Source organism: Lacerta agilis, chromosome 12 (assembly GCF_009819535.1).
Source record: "Lacerta agilis isolate rLacAgi1 chromosome 12, rLacAgi1.pri, whole genome shotgun sequence".
NCBI classification, from domain to species: Eukaryota; Metazoa; Chordata; class Lepidosauria; order Squamata; family Lacertidae; genus Lacerta; species Lacerta agilis.
Window position 1 is genome coordinate 44685082 of NC_046323.1, and position 20812 is coordinate 44705893.

The window sequence follows — 20812 nt, forward strand, 5'->3', positions numbered from 1 at the left end:
ATGAGTGAGAATGAATTAAAATAGGTAACTATAGATGGTTTGGGACAATGAATTGTTACCCTAGGAACAATGATTCTATCACTGAGTTAAATATCACCTTTTGACAGTTTTAACATTAACACATCCATGGAAGCAAAGTGTAACAAATATGAGCTAAATGAACTGTTTCAAATCATTTGTTAAATAGCCCTCAGCAGTGACTATCAAATCTATCAGAATACTGGTGATGTGTAATGGAAATGATGTCAGTACTTACAGTCTCTTTAAGTAAGTAATGCTATTACAAATGTACAGCTAAATAGGAATCAGCGTCATCTATCTGCTAAATGTAAAAATGATCACAGACCAATTGTGAGATTCATAATTAATAATTCTTCTTGGATGGTTATCTAGTAACTGAAAATCAAAGCCGAAGTAATTAGGAACATAGGAAGCTGCTGTATAACAAGACAGATCCTTGGTTCATTTACCTCAGTATTGTGAACAATGACTGGTAGCAGCTCTCCAGGGTTTCAGACAGGGGATATTCCCAGCCTTACCTGGATATGTTGGGGACGAAACTTGGGACCTTGTGCATCTTAAACTGGAAAGAGGGAGCAGATTGGTTCATCCCCTTTAACCTGCAGCCACAAAGGACTCTTCCTTCCTAATCTCTGTGAATGTGCCAAACTGCAAGCTCCTTGAATATCACAAAGTTGCTTTCAAATAATGAGAATGAAAAATACTGTTTTTCATTTTGCTTTTTGGTTCCATAGGGGCCAACTATTCAGTCAGAAGGAATGTGGTTGATTTATTACGGACACAGGCCAATAGAACTTGATAGACACATTAGGGAAGCTTTTAATGTTTAATAGACTATTGTATTTTAATATTCTGTTGGAAGCTGCACAGAGTGGCTGGGGAAACACAGCCAGAAGGGCGGGGTATAAATAAATTATTATTATTATTATTATTATTATTATTATTATTATTATTAATTATTATGGCAATGGAACACAGTAAGAATGCAGAGGAGACAAGAGAGAGTTCTTACTTTACCCTTCTTTGGATGTGTCATTCCTACGGATGTGTCATTGCTGTTACTTAAAGATGGACCAGTTTTTTGGACTCTGGTTCAGACTGACTCACACTAAACAAAACAAAATCGAAAATTCTTTCTAGTAGCACCTTAGAGACCAACTGAGTTTGTTCCTGGTATGAGCTTTCGTGTGCATGCACACTTCTTCAGATACACTGAAACAGAAGTCACCAGATCCTTAAATATAGTGGGGGAGTGGGGAGGGGTATTACTCAGAAGGGTGGTGGGAATGGGTGATAGGCTGATAAGTGTGGAAAACCTGTTGACGACTCTAAACGGCTGCAATTAGTCTGGCAGGGAAAGGCAAGGGGTGAGATGGCTAAAGATGGCTTTGTTATGTATAATGAGATAAGAATCCAATGTCTTTGTTCAAACCAGGTTTCTCCATGGTTTTAAGTTTGGTGATTAGTTGCAATTCAGCCACTTCTCTTTCCAGTCTATTTCTGAAATTTCTTTGTATTAAGACAGCTACTTTGAGATCTTTTATAGAATGTCCTGGGAGATTGAAGTGTTCTCCTACTGGTTTCTCTGTCTTGTGATTCCTGATATCAGATTTATGTCCATTTATCCTTTGGCGTAGGGTTTGGCCTACGCACACTAAACAGTAGAAGCACCACTTACTGGACTGTACCATTTCAGCCTGCAAGATGGGGGAAATACCTGAGTATTCTTTCGGATATAAATTTCATATACATGGAAAGCTAGAACATCAGATTCAGTGGGAAAATCTTGTGCTACCTGTGGATCCTGCCACTAGAGGCCGTCGCCTCACCTTAGAATCATAGAATTTTAGAGTTGGAAAGGGACCCGAAGAGTCATCTAGTCCAACCCCCTGCAACTTTGCCTCATGGGTAGGCCGGTCCTGCAGACAAACATAAATTTCCTGTACAATACAGTACTGGAAATAAGCATGCACCTGCTGCGCTGTGGGCTTTCCGCTTATAAGAGAATCAGCATCCGCGCCTCCTCGTGAGAATAGTCAGACTGGCTCAGTCTATTTCGAACCCCGCAAACCTTTGCCTAAGCCCCGCCCCACTTTGCATCTTTGGCTCCACCTCTTCCCAAGCCCGTCTCTTCTTAAGTCAACAACTCCACAGCCACGCCCACTCCCGCTCGCAAGCTCCGCCCTCAAGAGGCGCGCGCGCTCTTCGCAGCTTTTGCTCGCGCCCCGCGCTTCCCTCTCCTTGCAACGCGAAGAGGCGGCGGTAGCTTAAGCCCCGCCTCCTCCTCGAGCGCCGTGGTCGGGGAGGCCCCGCCCCCTGCCCGCCCTTCGCGCGGGCGGGCCCCGCCTTGTTCGCGCAGGCGCAGCGTCACCCTTGAGCGAGGTACCCCCTCAGAGAGAGGCTGTCCGATCCGCCCCCCTCAGCCGCAGGACGGTGTGTGACAGACCCCACGGCGAGGGAGCGAGCGAGGAGGCGGCGACGCGTCGTTAAGCGTCGAGTTGCCCCCGCGCCTCACTCCCGCCCCCTCCGCCCTCTTTCCCTCACCCGCTCACCCCCAGGTGTCAGGGGCATCCGGCGCTGCCCCTCCGCCGCCGCCCCCTGCCATGGTCCCCCGCCCGTCGCCCTGGAAGCAGGAGGAGCTGGGGCGGCGGCCGCCATTGCCTGAGGGGGCTGCGAGGCGGCGATGAGAGGATGGACGCGGACGAGGTGACCATCCGCGAGCAGAACTTCCACAGCCAAGTGCGGGAGTACACGGTGCGTAGCCGCCGGGAACCGAGGGCCCTTTCGGGGCTGCTGGCACCGCCTCCCTCGACGGCCCCCTCGCCCTCACTTCTGAACCGCCCCCGACGGTTCTAACGTGTCGACCCCATTTGCCCGTTCAGCATCTCGCTTGCTCTGCCCCCCATCCCCCCCTCACGAAGGCCCGCCTACACCGCCCCCGCGTGCAGGGAGACGGCGCTGCGCTCTCGCTTTGCAAGCCGCGCTGGGCAGGCTCGTGTGTTTTGCACCTGCGTTTTATGCGCCCGGGCGTATTAGTAGACGCTGCTGCTGTTGCTGCTGTTTTTCAAAAAGGACATCCCTTGTGGTTAAGTTGCACCCTCCTCCCTCGCCTTCCGCAAGTCACGCTTCGCCTTTCAGTTTAAAGCAGCTGTTCCACGTTTTTCTGTATTTTTGTGCGTGTTGCCCCTACTGTCGCTGCTTAGGGACCAAAGCCAGGCTTTTAAGCATTATGTAGTACAGTAGTTGCGAAGGCAAAAATGTAATGAGACCATTAACAGCTTTGCACTTTTGTGCAGCTTTGGAAGTGTGTGGTCATAGTTTCTGTCTCCAGGGAAGATTGGCCTAAAGAGTTTCTCCACCTGAGCTGGGGTGTCTAATTATTATTATTTATTAAAGTTCTATAATTCTTTTCCAGCCACCATAGGCAGAGGAGGTACAATAATAAATAGCACTTTACCACCCTTTAGCAGCATCATTCTTCCTAATAGTCTGGGATGTCTCAAAGTCCTGGGTTCTGCTTATGTCAGGTACTTGCTGTAAGGTACCGGTAGTTGGTTTTATATGATCTGTGACTTTAAAATACAGCATTGTGTTATTGTATTTATTACTTGCTGTATATAACACTGGGATCTCTTTCAGATGAAGAACAGTTTAGAAATATAATAAATACGTAAACAAACATGTCTGAAATATAATAAACAAACAAGGTAATGTGGGTCAAATGTGTTCATGGGATACTTTTGCAGTGACCTTTCGTTTCAGCATATAAAGTGTTGGCTGGCTAGCACTTAGCTCACGGAGATTTTTTTCACTTGGAAAAGCTTATGCTCATATGACTGCCCACAGTATGGCTATACAGTACAGGGTAGAGAAAAAAACTTTACAGTCAATATAAGTGGTATGTATCATACATTCCTGCAGGAGAGTGTCTTCCTCATTTTCATATAACCCTCTCCCCAAACACAGCCCATACCAAGTAGGCAGCTGTATTGACTGTACCACACACACATTGTAGCAGTACTCTCTAGTTCTGATTCTCAGTACAGTACCTGTAAGTAAATTATATACTGCTTGATTGTAATAAAACTTCTCATTGGTTTCATTAGTTTCATTAGTACTAATTTCTGAGTAAAACCGAAGCATTCAAAGTTCATTCCATCACCTTTTGCACAAGTCATGTGTTTTTGATGTATCCAACTATCCACTGCTTTTACCTCCTTCGCTGAATGTGGGAGTACATTCTACAAAGAAGCTTATGCCATTCTGATTTACATATAGAGTGCTTCCTAGCTCCAGATCGTAATCCAAACCTTAACCCAAGCCTGGAAGTATATGGTGTCACCACAGCCCTTCTATAAATATCATCTACTACTTTTGCATATCATGTACTGAGCAGGTATGCAGGATTGTTGCATATATTAATTTCCATCTTCTAGAACAGACTTCCCACAGGTCATTCTCCGCACCAGCTTTTTACTGACTGGAATGTGTCCTTGAACTGGGATAATGTTTCTTAATTGCCAGAGTAAAGCATGGAGAGATGTACAGTGGATACTCGGGTTACGGACGTAATCCGTGATGGAGGCACCCGCAACTCGCAGCGTTCATATCCTGCAGTGCCGCTTCTGTGCATATGCAAATCGTGATTTAGCGCTTCTGCGCATGCGCAACCACCGAAACCCGGAAGTAACCCATTCCGGTACTTCCGGGTTCGGCGCGGAGTGCAACCCAAAAAGACATAACCCACAGCGGCCGTAACATGAGGTATGACTGTATGTGCATAAAGAAACACCCTACTTTGGGTGTGTGATCATGCCTATTGTTCCACTCAGTCTTGTCTCTAGTGCCACCTAAACTGGCATGCCATAAGGTTGCCAGTGGGGGAATACAGCCCTCGTGCTGAAAAAGATTCCCCAGATATTTATAGATGAATCCCTAGACCTCTTGATGTTGTTTGCAATTGACTCCCATCATCTTTTGGAAAAAAAGTTGTACCTCACTTTCCCCCCAAAGGAGCTCAAAAAGTGCATGGAGCCTCCACCCCACTATTCTTCATAACAACCCTGTGAAGTAGGTTAGGGTAATGGATTTAAGGTTACCCAGTAAATTTCATGGCCGAATCTTTCTAATGCTGACACACTGTTGAACCTGTGCCAGTCAAGTACAAGAGTACATCATTTGTCTAGCCTTTCCACATCAGTCCTGTATTAGCCAACTACCTTGTGTAAGTGCTATGTACTTTGTGACTCTGTACCCCCTAATGTTTTGCTTTTCCTCACATCATGCTAAATGCTATTCTCAAAGCATTCTTCCCCAACCTGGTGCCTCCCCAACTTTGCATAGTTTCATGCTGGGTACATTCAGAGTTACATAACTGTCTTTATGGCCTCTTCTGAGTTGTCCACTTTGATTCTATCACATCTCCCTACCCCTGCAAATACAAAAATGAATCTGCACGTCTCCCCGTGAGGTGATGTGCCAATTTAATACTGAAAGGTTGGATGTGTGTGAGTAAGTTGTACTTCTGCTTGTTTATTGCCTGATGCCACCTTGAATTGTTGTGCTGTAAAAGGCATGCCCTCCATCCCATTATTCAATACCCCTCAGTGTAATATTTTACATTTCTGTCTCTCCTTTGGCTGATTTTAGTGTTTGATAAAGGCAGTACTTAAAACCACTATGTTGCTTTGTAAATCCCATAGGCAAGTATGGGGTAGCTTGTTGCGTTCCTTCTTTCCTTACACACATCTTTCACACTTTCTCCAAACTGAGTATGGCATGCATCAGAATGAGGGAATATGTGGTTAACACCTCAGTGTCACAGGACTACGTCATCTCCTCTGCACAATACTTTTGGTAATGGATTTTATAGTTGCTCAACCTGTGTTAAATGTTATGGTATACTTTCCCCAAACTGTGTTTTCAGTTTTGGCCTCTAATTTTTTATTGAAAAAACTGTAACAGGTTGGATAAAATTAGTGTTCTTGGAAGCTTTTTGTAACCTGGCATACTTCCTTAATTGCTTTTTTACACTATTCCCGGAATCAGGCTGGTTCCTGTGGCCCTGGGACACATTGTTCATTTAATGCATGGAGAATCCTGCCTTTCAGAGTAGGAGCAGATCAGATTGTTTAGCTCATTGGTTTTGATTATAGTGACCATTCTTGTTTTGCTTGTTTTATTAGATCAAGGTGGACAACTGAGGGTCTGTTCTCATTTTTGAGGATTTGTTATTCTCAGCTTTGGTCTTTTATAAAACCTTTTTTTCCCTTCAGTTGTAAGCTGATGTTTTCAGTAAAGTGAATTTTAAGCCCTTCTCAGAAATTGCAGCCCACACATAGCACAGCAACACTTATGTGTTGTGCAAAAGTTGCATAATAACTAATACCTTAAGTTGGCCTTCTGCTTTTTTCATAATTCTTAGCAGCATCTTCTTACTGTTGTTCCAATTTTCCTGGTTCTATGAACCTAGTTTGCATTTTGAATAGCTACAGATTTAGTTTGTGAAAGTGGACTTGGCAGTCATACCATCCCTTTGCTCTTCAGACAGCACAAACATACAACAAAATTACCAAAGAATAATACAGTAGTCAGTTTCTTGTACCCATGTCATCATGCCATCTTTGTTTGGATTCAGTTTCAGATAGCTTGCCTCACCTAGTCCCTTGCTTCATTGAGGCTCTGAATAATAGATTAATCAGACTCAAAATACAGATAAACATCAAACAAATTGTAACATTTTCTTAGCAATATATGAGAAAATGGACTTTCTGCAAGTGAAATTGCACCGTGGGTACTTTCACTTCCTTTCTATTGAATTATAAAACTCCAGTGTGCAATTTCCTTTTATAACATCTTTTTCAGTCTTTGAAGTGATAGCATTCAGGGTAAATGATGGTTGAGATGCACCAAATATGCCAATTTAGCTTTTTTAAAGGCTACATGATTATAAATAATGCACAATACATTTTTCAGAAATGAGATGACTTGCAGTTTAGAAAGTTTGTTGACTCTAAACCATGGAATATGGGTTTGAAACTAGGATTTTGTAGTTCAGTATTCATGGAGATCACAACTCAATGAAAAGAAAAGAATCATAGAATTGTAGAGTTGGAAGGGATCCTGAGGGTCATCTAGTCCACCCCCTGCAATGCAGGAATCTTAACTTGCAGTCCCCATCCAGTTGAAACCACATCAGACCCTGCCTAGCTTTGCAAATGTGCTAGCAGCTTTATTGCTTCACCCTTAGGAGTTTTAACATGTTGATTGATGACCAGTTTTCAAAAGACATAACTTTTCTGGTTGCCTTGCACCAGACTCCTATGACCCTCTCAATGCTAAATGCATATATATCCCTCCAGAAGCTCCCAGACCATGGCAACAGTTCTAAGGAGAACCCAGTTAAAACAAATGTGAATGATATTAAATTTACAGTTTTGGTGATTTGTGTGTAGAATTTAGGGTTTTTGTGCATACGTTTAAAGGACTGCTCATGGTACTATTGTTTCATGAAAATCTTAAATATAAATCCTTAATTAGTTTTCTGGAAAATCTGGAAAGTAATTGAAACAATTATTAAATACAGTTTTTTCATCCTCAGTGCATGTTTACTGCCTAAGTAAATGACATTCATTCTGCTGTATTGAGTGAAATTCCCTGGTATAAATTAGATCCTCTGGGTATTTTTTTCCATGTAGGTGTGTTAAATAGAATATGCTGCATTGAGAGAGAGGTAATTTATGGTTGTTAATTCATGGTTTCTCTCAATCCCTTCCCAGGGTTCATCTATGGTGGGAGTGACTACTTTTGTCTTAGAACTAATTATGTATGGCAGTTTTCAGTTTCCTAATCCAATTAGAGGACAAATTTATATGGGTGAAGAACATTAACTTGGATCCTAAGTTGCTCCTCTATTCACATAAGGGGGAGATATCAGCCAACTCCCCCCTCTATCCGCAGCCATGTGCACAATACCGTACACCATTCCCAAGGGTCTCCAAACCCAGGAGAAGATTATTGGGTACTGCAGAGGGTAGGGGGAAGTGAGAAATCCCGCTTCCATGAGTATGAATTTTGTTCTGTTCACAGGTGGGATGTTGTATGTATGGCCCCTCCTTCAGTCCAGATACAGTAATTGCAGTAGAAAAGTCAACACTGCTAAGTGTTCCGAGAGATGAAGGGGGGGGGGCTGGACTTGGTTCCCCCTGCTCCTACTCACTCCCATTTCTCTGCTGAAGGTAGATATGATTTTCTGATAATAGAATCACAGAATTGTAGAGTTGGAATTGACCACAAGGGTTATCTAGTCCAAACCCCTGCAATGTAGGAATCTTTTGCCCAATGCATGGCTCAAACCCACAACCCTGAAATTTAGAGTCTTAGGCTTTACTGACTGTGTGTGCTATCAGGTTGTGTGCTTACAGTTAGATTGGATCCAGTGTTGTATGTGGCTTCTAAAAATTAAGGGAAAATGTGAGTACTCAATCACATATATTTGTGATTTGGCTGTTCCATTTGTTCTTAGTTTTTCCACACAAACTACCAATCAATATCTGTCTTTTAAGTAATTTTTTAATGTCTCCTTGGAGATGCTATTTTTTCTTTGGCTGAGTTTGTTCATACTGTTAGACCATAGTTTAAAATAAATTAACGTGCACAAGTGCTTTTCTCCTACCCTGCTCCTGACTGTGCCAATGTGGGAGAGGAAACATGCCCAAACCAATACAGAATCTGGCTTGTAGTGAAGTGTGAACCTGGGCTCACAGGTTTGTTTTCTTTCCAGACAAACAATGAATGGAAGCCAAGTATTAATGTGAATGTGTTAATGTTACAAAAATGTGATAATGTTAGGATTGAAGGCTTTTTCTCTTCTCACTATAACTCTTGATTAATTTGCCTACCTGGCATGTTGCTGAGAATCTTCTAAAGAACAGTACAATTGGTCCTTTATTTGACCTGTAGGACTTGCATCACAGACAGTTGTTTTCCTGAGAAGCTAAAAATGGATAGAAATTTATTCAGCTGAGTTCAAGGTGAAATGTATTCTCTTTCTGTGTGAATGTTGACCAGAGTGGGTTTGAACTATTTAGTCATCCTTGTTACATTTTTCCTCTGGTTACTTGAAGCCACAGCAGCAGGCATGTTAGTATTGCAGTGCCTATTTCACACACTTATAAATCCACATTTATTTTGGATTATGGTAGTTGGAAGTTGAGCGAATCCTGGTGGGCCAGTTCTTTACCTCCCCATGCCTGCTGGGCCAAATTTGGCAGGCAGGTGGGAATACTATAGTCACTATAACAGCATGTGATACACTTTGTAGCCCCAGTTGTTGAGACTTCAAAGAGCGATGTGGGCTGTTTGCAAAAGGGCTTTTAAACAGCCCGCACTGAAACTGTGTCACATTTGATGTCAGATGTTGGGCATATGGGCATGCCTTCCCCAAATGGGGAGGCTTCATAGACTAATCCAAGGTTTGTTGAAATTTGATTATTTAAAATTATTGTTCAGTATTGTCAGTGAATTTGGCAATGAGTTGAGGTTGGATCTGGGAATTCTGTTGGCCAGGCAAGAATTTGAATGATTCCCCAGAATCCAGATGCCTGCTCAGCTAATAAACCTGTTCTATGGTCTTTGGGAAACATCAAGTTTTTCAGCATTTATTCCTTTTTGCAAATATTTTTGCAAATATCTGGTAAAATAGTATGATCTACAATAACTAGAGAAAACTCAAGAGTCTTGTTTTATTATTTGCACCTCATACTTTCCCCATGGGGTTAACTGTGAATTTATTATTAATTAGTTTAATTTATTAATTAATTCAGAGGTCTTCAACCTTTTTGAGTCCACGGCTCCCTTGACCAACTACATTCTTTCTGCAGCATCCCTGTGGGGCTCAGGAGTGCAGTTATGTCACCCCTTGCCTGCAGAGCTGGCAACCTCTCACCTTTTTTCAAACACCCTCCCTTGTGCAGTGTTCCCTCAGCCTCCTGATGCCCCTCTCTTCTCCTTGGGAGTCCTCCAGGCAGCTGCTGCTGCTCTCTCTGGTCTCTGAGCTGCCCTCACCCCCACGCTAAAGAGAGCAGTCTCCAACAGGCACCATTTCTTTGCAGAGCTTATAGCCAGGACTGTTGCAGTAAACAGCTGTGCAAGCTTGGGGCAGGCAGAGATGTGAGAGAGCATCAGAGGAGGGAGGGAAGGAAAGAGGGACACAGGCTAGTGTTGCCCATGGCACCCTTGACCATCATTCAAGGCACCCCAGGGTGTCATGGCACACTGGTTGAAAACCACTGACTGAATGAATGAATTAAATTTCTATGGTATCTGAAGAAGTGTGCATGCACACGAAAGCTCATACCAAGAACAAACTCAGTTGGTCTCTAAGGTGCTACTGGAAAGAATTTTCTATTTTGTTTCGACTATGGCAGACCAGCACGGCTACCCACCTGTAAATTAAATTTCTATACCACCCTTCTGAGGATCACATGGTGCTTTACCATAAAAAATGAAATATGTATCATAGTAACAAATAGAAACAACACATCTCCCAGTTTAAAAGGCCATAGATTGTTTACGTGGCCAAAGGCCTGGGAGAAGAATGTTTTTGCCTGGTGCCTAATGATACGCAACAAAGGTGCCAGGCAAGCCTCTGTCCTAATGTCACCAGCACAACTTATGGCTGAGTGGGCATATGAACCTGCATCTCACGGACCAAATCCCAGTGCTTTAAATTTGGGTGAGGAACCTCCAGCCTTCAGGTCAGTGCGGGCCCACCAGGCTTCCCCATTTGGCCCCCGAATCCATTTTGGGCAAGTCACATCCACCTGCCTTGTACCTGACCTGACATCATACTGATAAAAATTGGGCTTGATCAAAACCTGCTTTGTGCAGCTGCCAAAGTGCTTGACAGCCAGCTTGGTTGTTGGAAGCCTTTGAAGCATTAAGTAGGAACCCAGCATTAAGCAGGATTGCTCTCCCGTCACATTAGCCTATGAGAAGGGGGAGTGATCTGCTTGGTTTTTGATTGTTGATGTTTGCTTTTATCCAGTTGTGTTAGGGAGTAATATTCTGCTGTAAACAGAATAATATGTTTTTAGTGACTCCAAATCCTTCTGTTTGTGCTTATATTTTGTTCATAAAAACTTAATGCTAGTTTCTTATTTATTCTAAGGGGAGGAAAGGACTGGTTCTAATTTAATGCTTTTGTAGAGTATTATAAATCTGTCATATCAAAAGTATGAAAAATCAATACATTGGGATAAATTTTTATGAGTTATAACTCATAGCTTCTATGAATATGCAGGTGTGTGGATGTAGTTCTATACTAAAGAATATCATGAATATTTTGATATATTGAGTTTTATTTATATAGTTTATTGTAAAAGTGCCACCTTGGAATTTTATTTATTTTATTTAACAAGATTTATATACTGCTTGATTATAAATAGAAGCTCTAAGTGGTTTACAAACAATAAAACACATTAAGTTCTCAAAAGTTTCAAACATGTATTTCAAACAATTCAAAATATAAATAAGATCAACTTAAGCTAAAAACATATTAACATGTGCCAACAATTTCTTTATTTTCAAATTTTCTTCTACATGCCTATGTCTAGAACATACACCTTTTTTACCTTCTAGCATGGGCGAGGAACCTTTTGGCCCGACCAGATCTTTCTCCGTCCTCATTCCTGACTGGACAGGTGGGTTGTCCCTTCTGCAGTGCTTCCCAAGTGTCTGACAGCTAACTGGTTGTCAGGTGTCTGGGGACACCAGTGCATGGGGCTTTGCAAGGGGAACTCTATTTAACAAAAGATCCAGACACACCATTAGCTGCCTCACACTTGACATCACATAAGATGTCAGGTGTGGGGCAGATAGGCATGGTTTGGGGAAACCGGCCTTGTGGACCAAATTAGGAACTATGGTACCCCAAATTTGGCCCATTGGCAAGAGGTTCCTCATCCTTATTAAAGGTGTGTTACAAAAAGCAGCAGAAGAGAACCTGATATTGTTGTGGCTTTATCATACTGCCCTCCTGTTTTAATTGGGAACTTCATTTTTAAAACCAATAATAATAAGCTAAGGCTTGAGAGTATGGAAAGTACAGTCCTTTCAACGTTCTTTTCTGAAGCAGTGAGATTGATATTATCTAGCCTCTTGTTCCTTCCTCTACAATGGCAAGAATTTCAGAGATCAGTGTGATCGACCTGGGTTTTCTGAGGACATTGCTATGGGTGGATGATCTAGCAGGGTTAACAGACTTGACTTCTTTCTGTTGTTATGCCAAGTACACTTTGACTTCCAGGCATTGAAAATTGAGGTAAAGAATGCTTCCACACTCAGAAGCTACATTTCATAGAATCATAGTTGGAAGGGATCTCAAGGGTCATCGAGTCCAACCGCATGCAGTGCAAGAATCTCAGCTAGATTCATCCAACCTCTAATTAAAAACCTGCAAGGAAGGAGAGTCCACCACCTCTCATGGGAGCCTGTTCCTTTTTGAACAGCTCTTACCGTCAGAAAGTTCTTCCTGATGTTTAGTCGGAATCTTCTTTCTTGTCACTTGAATACATTGGTTTGGGTCCTAGCCTTCAGAGCAGGCAAAAACAAGCATGCTCCATCTTCCATGTGACAGCCCTTTAGATGTTTGAAGATGGCTATCATATTTCCTCTCAGTTTCTTCTTTTCCAAGTTTAACATATCCAACTCCTTCAACCATTCCTCATAAGGCTTGGTTTCCAGACCCTTGACCAACTTTGTTGCCCTCCTCTGCACACATTTCAGCTTGTCAATATCCTTCTCAGTAATCCTTATGACAACTCTATATGATAGGCCATCGTTGTTATACAACAGATGGGTTGGACTGAGAAATTCTTGAATGCTACTGTCATTCTTAAGGTCTTCCAGGCTCACCATTTTCCTAAAGAAGATGGATAACTATTGTCATATGGAATAAATTGTTGATGCTCTGTTCACCTCTTTAATTGTAATCAAAGCAGTTCATGAGCAAAGGCAACTGACAATATTATGCCCCCACTCCCATTTCCATTCTTTTTTAAAGCATTTCTGAGGCACCAAATAATGCAAATAAAAATGAAGTTTTGATTTGATATTCTTTGCCAGGGGTCAGCAAACTTTTTCAGCAGGGGGCCGGTCCACTGTCCCCCAGACCTTGTGGGGGGCCGGACTATATTTTGAAAAAAAATATGAACGAATTCCTATGTTCCACAAATAACCCAGAGATGCATTTTAAATAAAAGCACACATTCTACTCATGTAAAAACACCACGCAGGCCCCACAAATAACCCAGAGATGCATTTTATATAAAAAGACACATTCTACTCATGTAAAAACATGCTGATTCCCATACTGTCCGCGGGCCGCATTTAGAAGGCAATTGGGCCACACCCGGCCCCCGGGCCTTAGTTTGGGGACCCCTGTTCTTTGCAGAAGTCTGTGAGTGGCATATCTTTATTTATGATGCTTGAGATGGATCTGCATGTAGCTATTAGTAGTTTGTTTAGTTGCCAAATGGCCCTGAAGGACACAAGCATTTCCTTATGGGAACACTCTTACATTAGAATCAGTCTGTTGCCACCTGCTGTATAGAAGAAAGATTGCTAATTGTAATTATATTCACTGCTTTCAATTTGGGAATAAACTGTTATAAATTGTTCCAAACCTTTTAATGTGGTTTACAGTTGTAATGCTTTGCAGACTCAACAGTAGTACCACCGAGAAAGATAGTTTAAGGAAGGCATTGCTGTCGATTCCATGCATTTGTGTTGGTTCATGAGTCCTACAAGATAACTAGTTTCTCTATCACTAAGCTTGGAAAATATTGGGAATTATTAAATATTGGGAATAATTAAAATTATTGTGAGCGATCCATTGTTGTATTTGCAATTATGGCTGTGCTTTTTCGAGCACATGTGGAAGTGCTTTAACCTGTTTCAGCTTCTGCCCCCTTCAGCCTGGATTCAACCTCATGTTTCCATGCAGTCATCTATCCGCATACACATTCAGCATTTTTATCCAACTCCCATTATCCCTGACCACTGGCCATGCTGGCTAGGAGTGATGGGAGTTGTAGTTTAACAACACCTAGGGACCCAAGGTTGAAAAAGGCTGCACTATGGCCTTTCCAGGTTTACATGCAGTTCTGTATCAGCAATTTGAAGATGGTGCACAAATGGTTATATTTCCTGCTGCTTTTACTCAAGAGTTAATATACTTCAGGACATTAATGTGGACTGCCTCTCACTTTGTGGGTGTTTATTTGCTTGCTATGAGTTGTTATGGCTTCTTGTCAGACCTGCATCATTTGACCTTTTTTTTGTATGTAGTATTTTGTTATTGCAGAACCATCTCTTGAGTTGAGGTTGGGGGAATCTAAGGAATGATTTAGAGCTGTATAATCTCCCCCTGCCCCAGATTTTAGGCATTTTTTTAAAAAAACCCCAACCTTTTAAGTACAGCATCTGATCACTAAGAAGTTCTAGAGCTTAAATTCAGTTACTTTTGCAAGCGCTAGCCATGAGAAATGTTGATCCTTGGACACAATATGCTTGGAATGTGGTAATAACATTGCCAACCTTTCTTTGCCCTATTACAGAATATATGGTATGTAAACTTCTAGGAACTGGAGAGTGGTTAAATCACTAGAATGAAACATTGTATGCAAAAATACATGGCAGCTGCCAGTGTATCCTACTGACAGTTAATTTCACTTGTATCATTTTGTAGTTTTGTTGGTGAAGTCTCAACCACTAGCCAAACAACTGAAAGATACTGTGCAATTGAAATTAACTATCTGTAAGGATATGCTGGCAGCTGCCATCTCTTACGTATAATGTTTCATTCTAGGCGATTTATCTAACCACTCTAGTTTTTAGTGCCTTCATCTGCCCCCGCTGCAACAAAACATGTCCCTCCTGTATTGGTCTCTACAGCCGCAGCAGATGTAACCCTCCAATGGTTTGACTTCATCCCCAAAGGCACACTCTTCCATTGTCTCTCGAGACACATGGGTGCCAACCATGTTGGTTAGTTGTAGATCACTGGATGAGGTTTAGCATGAGGAAGAGGTGAGGAAAGGATATACTTTTTATTATCCTCTATAGCATCACCTGACAAATTGTTTATAGACCCATTTCCTACTCTATCCTAAAAATACACTTTGAACATCACTGTGATGAAATTGTGGGCAGCTGCAGTTGGAAGTCAGAAATTGATTGCATGTGCAAATCCCTGCATGGCATTAGGTGTTCTCTGCAAAAATGTGAACTACCTTTATTCTGGCTTTAAATCACACTGATTTAATTTGGAATAATAGATCTCTCGCTGTGGGTTGGAAGTACTGTTTCAGAATTAAATATGACCCTGCTTCCAGTCAAATTGAACTTGGCAAAGCAAGCCATTTTTAATCCATAAGTGTTTTTTGCATGAGAACGTAAGTGTTAGCCAATTAATTGTAGATAATGTATTTTAAAATAGTCTTTGCATAAACAACCCTCTAGTTTTTTCATTATCTCCTTCCTGAAACCCTGAGAATGAAGGATAATAGAAGCACTCTGCAGGGTTTTAATGACAAGTGCTGGGTAAGATGAGCTGAACCAGGAATGGGGTACTATATGCTGACAAGCGCTGGCCTGTAGAGTGCTGATGTGTCCAGTCATTTGATATAACTGGTTTTTGGCATTTAGAGATAGCTAATTTGAGTGAAAGCACAGTGAATAAAGCCAGAGTCCAAAGAAATTGCAAATTAATATACTGTTCAGGTACAATCCAGCTCAGATTAAGTCCTGACATATGCATGGGGGGGGGAGGGAGGGAATATTCTACTTCCATCAAAATATACAGTCAATCTTATTCTTTGGTGATCACTCATAGCTGAGTAAGATTGTCTTCCATGAATATGGTCTTAACAGTGTGTCCGTAGGCAACTGTGGAGACCAATTTTGGATCCAGGTAGGAGTTGATCACGGCGAGGATTTGCCAAACGTGCCTTCCTCTTAGCTCATTTCTCCCTTTCGTCCTGAGTTTGTTCTTCTTCAAAGTACATGATGCCTTTTCAGTCAATATTTAATGTGAAACTCGACTTTAAAGTTAAAATATATTTTTATGAAGAGTTATTTTTGTTGTTTTAGTAATCTCTATTCTGCTTTTCTACTCAGACATTTAAGGCACAGTTGTGCTTTTGTACTTTTAGTATTATTAATTACTCTTCTTATATACATAATGCCAAACCATGGTTTGGTGTACCAGTAATTTCTTAACCAGCATACTGACTACTAAACATGATTAATAGTAAAATGGAATTTGTGTATGTGAGGAGTGCAATCCATTAGCCATTTGCTATCAATGGGCAACATCACATTGAACAGACAATCATTATTAGAGGAAATACTAACTTTCATGTTGCATTTTTCATCACATTTTGTATCGGAATGTTTCAATTATGCTAAGAGTCAAGTGGGACCTGCAACAGAATGTTGCAGTGTAGAATATTCCTATTCAACCACGGCAGCCATTCTTTCTTTCTAGACACTTGATTCCAGGGGCAGCCATCTGGTACCCTTCAGGTTCTGTGAGCTACAACTCCCATCATTCCTCATTGTTGACCCTGCTGCCTGAGGCTGGGAGTTGCAGTCCACAACAGCTTGAGGGCACCACATTGCCAACACTGTTGTATTCCATTCTCCTAGTTTCTATTAGTATGATGATGATTGTAAGATTTTTTTAATGAAAAAGTTCAAGGTCTGACATGATTATAAAAGAAGAAATCAGGTTAGAAAGATACATTGCCACTGATTTCCACTGATCACTCTGTTCACTTGCCAGTCATTGTAAGAAGGAAGACATACAGTAGTTGTTGTTTCACATGTAGTGCAAATTGCAAACTTTATACTTTGTCCTTTGACATGAGATGCTTTGTGCAGCCCCAAATTCTGGAGTCTTTGCTCGCTGGTAGGTAAGTGTTCATAGGATTGCAAGCCTTAGTCAATTATCGGTAGAATTGGGAGCCGACATCCCATAAATTATGAATTTGAATAGTTGGATTTTTAGTGTCAGATTGTGGGGCTACTACAGGAAGTGTAATGTTTTAAAACCTTTGATTAACTTTCCATTCATTTTGTTCCTACTTTATTTCTAACATGTCTGGCTTTGTTTTCCTGTGTTATATTCTGGGTACAGTGGTTGTCTACATGTCAGTGGTTGAAAGAAATACAAATGATTAGTATAAAGTTCAACACCATTTTAGTGCATAGTTTATTTTCTCACAAGCCTGATCCAGTAAAAAATACATGGATTTGTGCAATGAATTAGCAGGCTTTGTGTGTTGCAGGAGTGCTGGAGTGCCATCATTGCATCCTACTGGTGTTCTGGGTCATTTGCCAGATTATATCTTCAAATGTGTTGTGCAAGCAAAACAGAAGTTTGCTGGCATACTCACTGGACTTTAAGACTGGCAGTCATCTTGCATATTAATACACATTGTTCCTGAAAAATGATGGATTAATTCCTTTGCAATCTGGCCTTTTTAATATATCTTGACCAGTTAAGAAGATATAATGGTGAATTTTCTTATGTGTGGCCCTTGCAGCAGTAAAATTAGTACTTCGGGAAAGCTACAAAAATAGCCAAAATAACATAAGCATTGCATATTAGTAATTATATTGTTGGTATAATGTTTTCTTTCTATTTATTATAACTTGTGTCAATTTAGTATTTTTGAAAACTAAATTGTTGTTTGTTATATGATGTGAATCTCTTCACTCTGTAACTTTCTTTTTCAGATCTGTTTTCTTCTGTTTGCTATTCTGTATATTGTATCCTACTTCATTATCAGAAGATACAAGAGGAAAGGAGGTAACTGTTTTTATAGTCATATGTAGACTGCAATCAAAATGGGAAATAGATGAGATGCTCTTGGTGATTTTGGGGCACAGTGCCAAAAAGGTGTTTTGTGTGATGAGGGGAAAGTTTGTGTTTGACCAGAGAGCCGTACTATTTTACATTATCTCTTTGTTGTATTTGCCCAACCTTTATTTCTTGCAGTGTGGGTTTCCCAACTTGTTAGGACTTTAGCTCTTAATTTGTGCCTGTTTTCTTCATTTATAATTTTGCAAGTTGGTTAATAGAAGGTGAAGTTTATTTATTTAAATAATTTATATATTGCTTCTGATAAAAGGATCTCCAAGTAGTTTACCACCTAAAATTCCAATACTAAATTGTTAATACGTATAAGAATAAATAAGTACTAAACTATACATACAATCTAAAAAATAATCAACAACAAGTAAGTAATGTAGCAGCACCATATGTAAAATGGGCCAGTAACCTAGTGGGGCAAAACCTGCCCAAGCAGATGCGTGTTACCAGTCTTGGAAAGCACCTTACTGCAATTGCCAGAAAGAAAGCTCATTATCTATGCCATGCTGCCACCTAGCCAAATGTCTACAGACTGCATGGTGGTAATCTAATGAATAGTTGCATGACAGGGATCCTAGTGGTACAAATAGTATTATGGTTGCAGTCTAAATAAATATGGGTTCAGGATTGCTAATTTAGTTTATCATTATTATGTCAGTAAATGATATACTATTTACGGTAAGGGTTTGAGATTAAAGTTTAACTGGAGGGCTTATATTAATTTGTATTTTTAATGTAAGATCCACGTATTGATGGTCAGTGTATCCAATATATTATGGTTTGCTATTACTGTTAGTACTATTTTTCCTGTTTTCTGCTTCTTTACTTTATTCCCCATCTTTTCATGATATTTTCCCCCAATTCCTTGTTAAATCTGCAAATTGAAAAATTAATAAAACATAAACTTAACATCCAAATTTATTTGTACTCAATTATGTTATTATAGACAAATTAATTGAGGGCAATGCTATCCAAGGCTATATTCTGCTTCCACTGTCAGGCATTATTCCACCAACTATCAGTTGCTTGGAATTGCAGGTGGGCAGAAGGCTGTTGCGCTCATGTCCAGCTTGCAGACTTCCCACAGGCATCTGGTTGGTCATTTCTTATCCGTCAAAAAACTAAGTTATACTTGGGTAAGGGTAAGCTTCTGGTGGCTTGCACCATCAAGCCATCTTGACATTTTTCTTCACTTTCATCTCTAACATTCTGTACATTTATAAATGTAGCTTTATGAAAATGAATTCCTTTAAACTTTCACATTACTCTTTTTTTTTATTTAAAATTTTATGAAATACAGTACTTTTATAAAGTACAAATATGAAGCATGATAAAAAACAAATATGAAGTTTGATTAAAAAAACCTTGCATAATATTTTTATTACATTTTCATTTCTTTTCTGACAATATTTTAATGGAGCTTTCTAAGGTTTCAAAATTCCAAAACTGTATTTTTCCTCTTTTCCTCTTTAAACATGAAATTTTGCACATATATATATTCTTAATTCAAATCCTAATAACTTAATATGGTTTCATATTGTCTTGCACCTTACAGTTGTAAATTTTAAAATTAAACCTCTTTTAAATCTGTTTCTCATTTCCTATCTACCCTGAGTTATGTTTTATTTTGGGGTTGAGGGGTTGTTTCTTTTCTGCCAGTTAGGTCTGGAGGGCAGGACAAATTCTCCCCTGGAAGAGGAGGCAACAGTCTTGAAGACCTTGCCTATCAAGGCTGGAGCGGGGAGTCATCCTATTCAGAGAATGTCTGCTAGTCCAATCTGTAAATATAAATTCATGGTAGAACACAGAGGAAGCACAATTTCAATTTTCCATTTTCTTTAACATTGTTAAAGCAAAGCCAAAGTGCTAAGAAGAAAAGAAAGGATGATGACAAATTAAGAATTGTACATACAGTTGTACCTCGAAAGTCGAACAGAATCAGTTCGACTTCCGAAACGTTCGACTTCCAAAGTGTGGCTTCTGATTGGCTGCAGGAAGCTCCTGCAGCCAGTCGAAAGCCACAGAAGCCCTGTTGGATGTTTGGCTTCCAAAAGAATGTTTGAAAACCGGAACACTCACTTCTGGTTTTCGATTGTTCAGGAGTTGGAACGTTCAACTCCCAAGGCATCCAGGAGCCGAGGTACGACTGTATTCTAATTTCCCCCCAAATTATGTGCACTCCCATCCACAAATAAACTTTTTACCTATGGTTTCAAAGTGCTTTGAGATTTCACTTCTCTTTATCAATGGAATTTATTAATGGAATTTTATTGTTCATGTTATGCTTTGCAGTGCCATATTTTTTCTTAATATTGGTGGTATATAAGTGTGCAAATAAAATAAGCATAATATGGCCGTAGGACATTCTACCAAAGCAAGCAAGGGAGGAAACTTAAGTCACTTGTGCTTCCTCTGTTGGCATTTCTGGGTCTCATTTGAGGGTGAAGACACTGGCGGACGAAGGTGGGGGCAGGGGGGCAGCGGTCTGCCCCGGGTGCCATCCGGGGGGGGGGGTTTGACATCATGGCTGCCTCCATCCCTGGGATGCTCTGCTGCACCCCCTGGGATGTGTGCCGCTTGCCACAAATGCCCCAGGCCAGCTTGTCGTGCACCCCCCCCCCCCGATACACCCCCCCCCCGGATGTACGCTGTTCCCAGTGCCTGGAGCAGGTAGCTTCACCACTGGGTTAAGGGAGAGATGTTTGTTTTGTTTATGCACTGGATAATGCTCTTGCCTATGTAAAAGTTAAAACCAGTCATCGAGGAAGCACGAGTGACTTCCTCACTTGCTGCCTCATTGACTGTCCAAAGGCAGGCAGTCAAGAACAATAGGTTTTGTAAACTGTGATGCAG

At 40.9% G+C, this 20812-nt stretch overlaps 1 protein-coding gene across 1 annotated transcript in view; it reads left to right on the plus strand.

The window, feature by feature from the left end:
* Window positions 1–2582: 2582 nt before the first annotated feature.
* LMBR1 (limb development membrane protein 1) overlaps window positions 2583–20812 on the plus strand; it is a 62773-nt gene continuing 44543 nt past the window's right edge. The window contains exons 1-2 of the mRNA XM_033166275.1: window positions 2583–2775; window positions 17824–17896. Of these exons, the coding sequence (XP_033022166.1) occupies window positions 2713–2775; window positions 17824–17896 (136 nt within the window). The 5' untranslated portion in view covers window positions 2583–2712. The remainder of the gene's footprint in view (window positions 2776–17823; window positions 17897–20812) is intronic.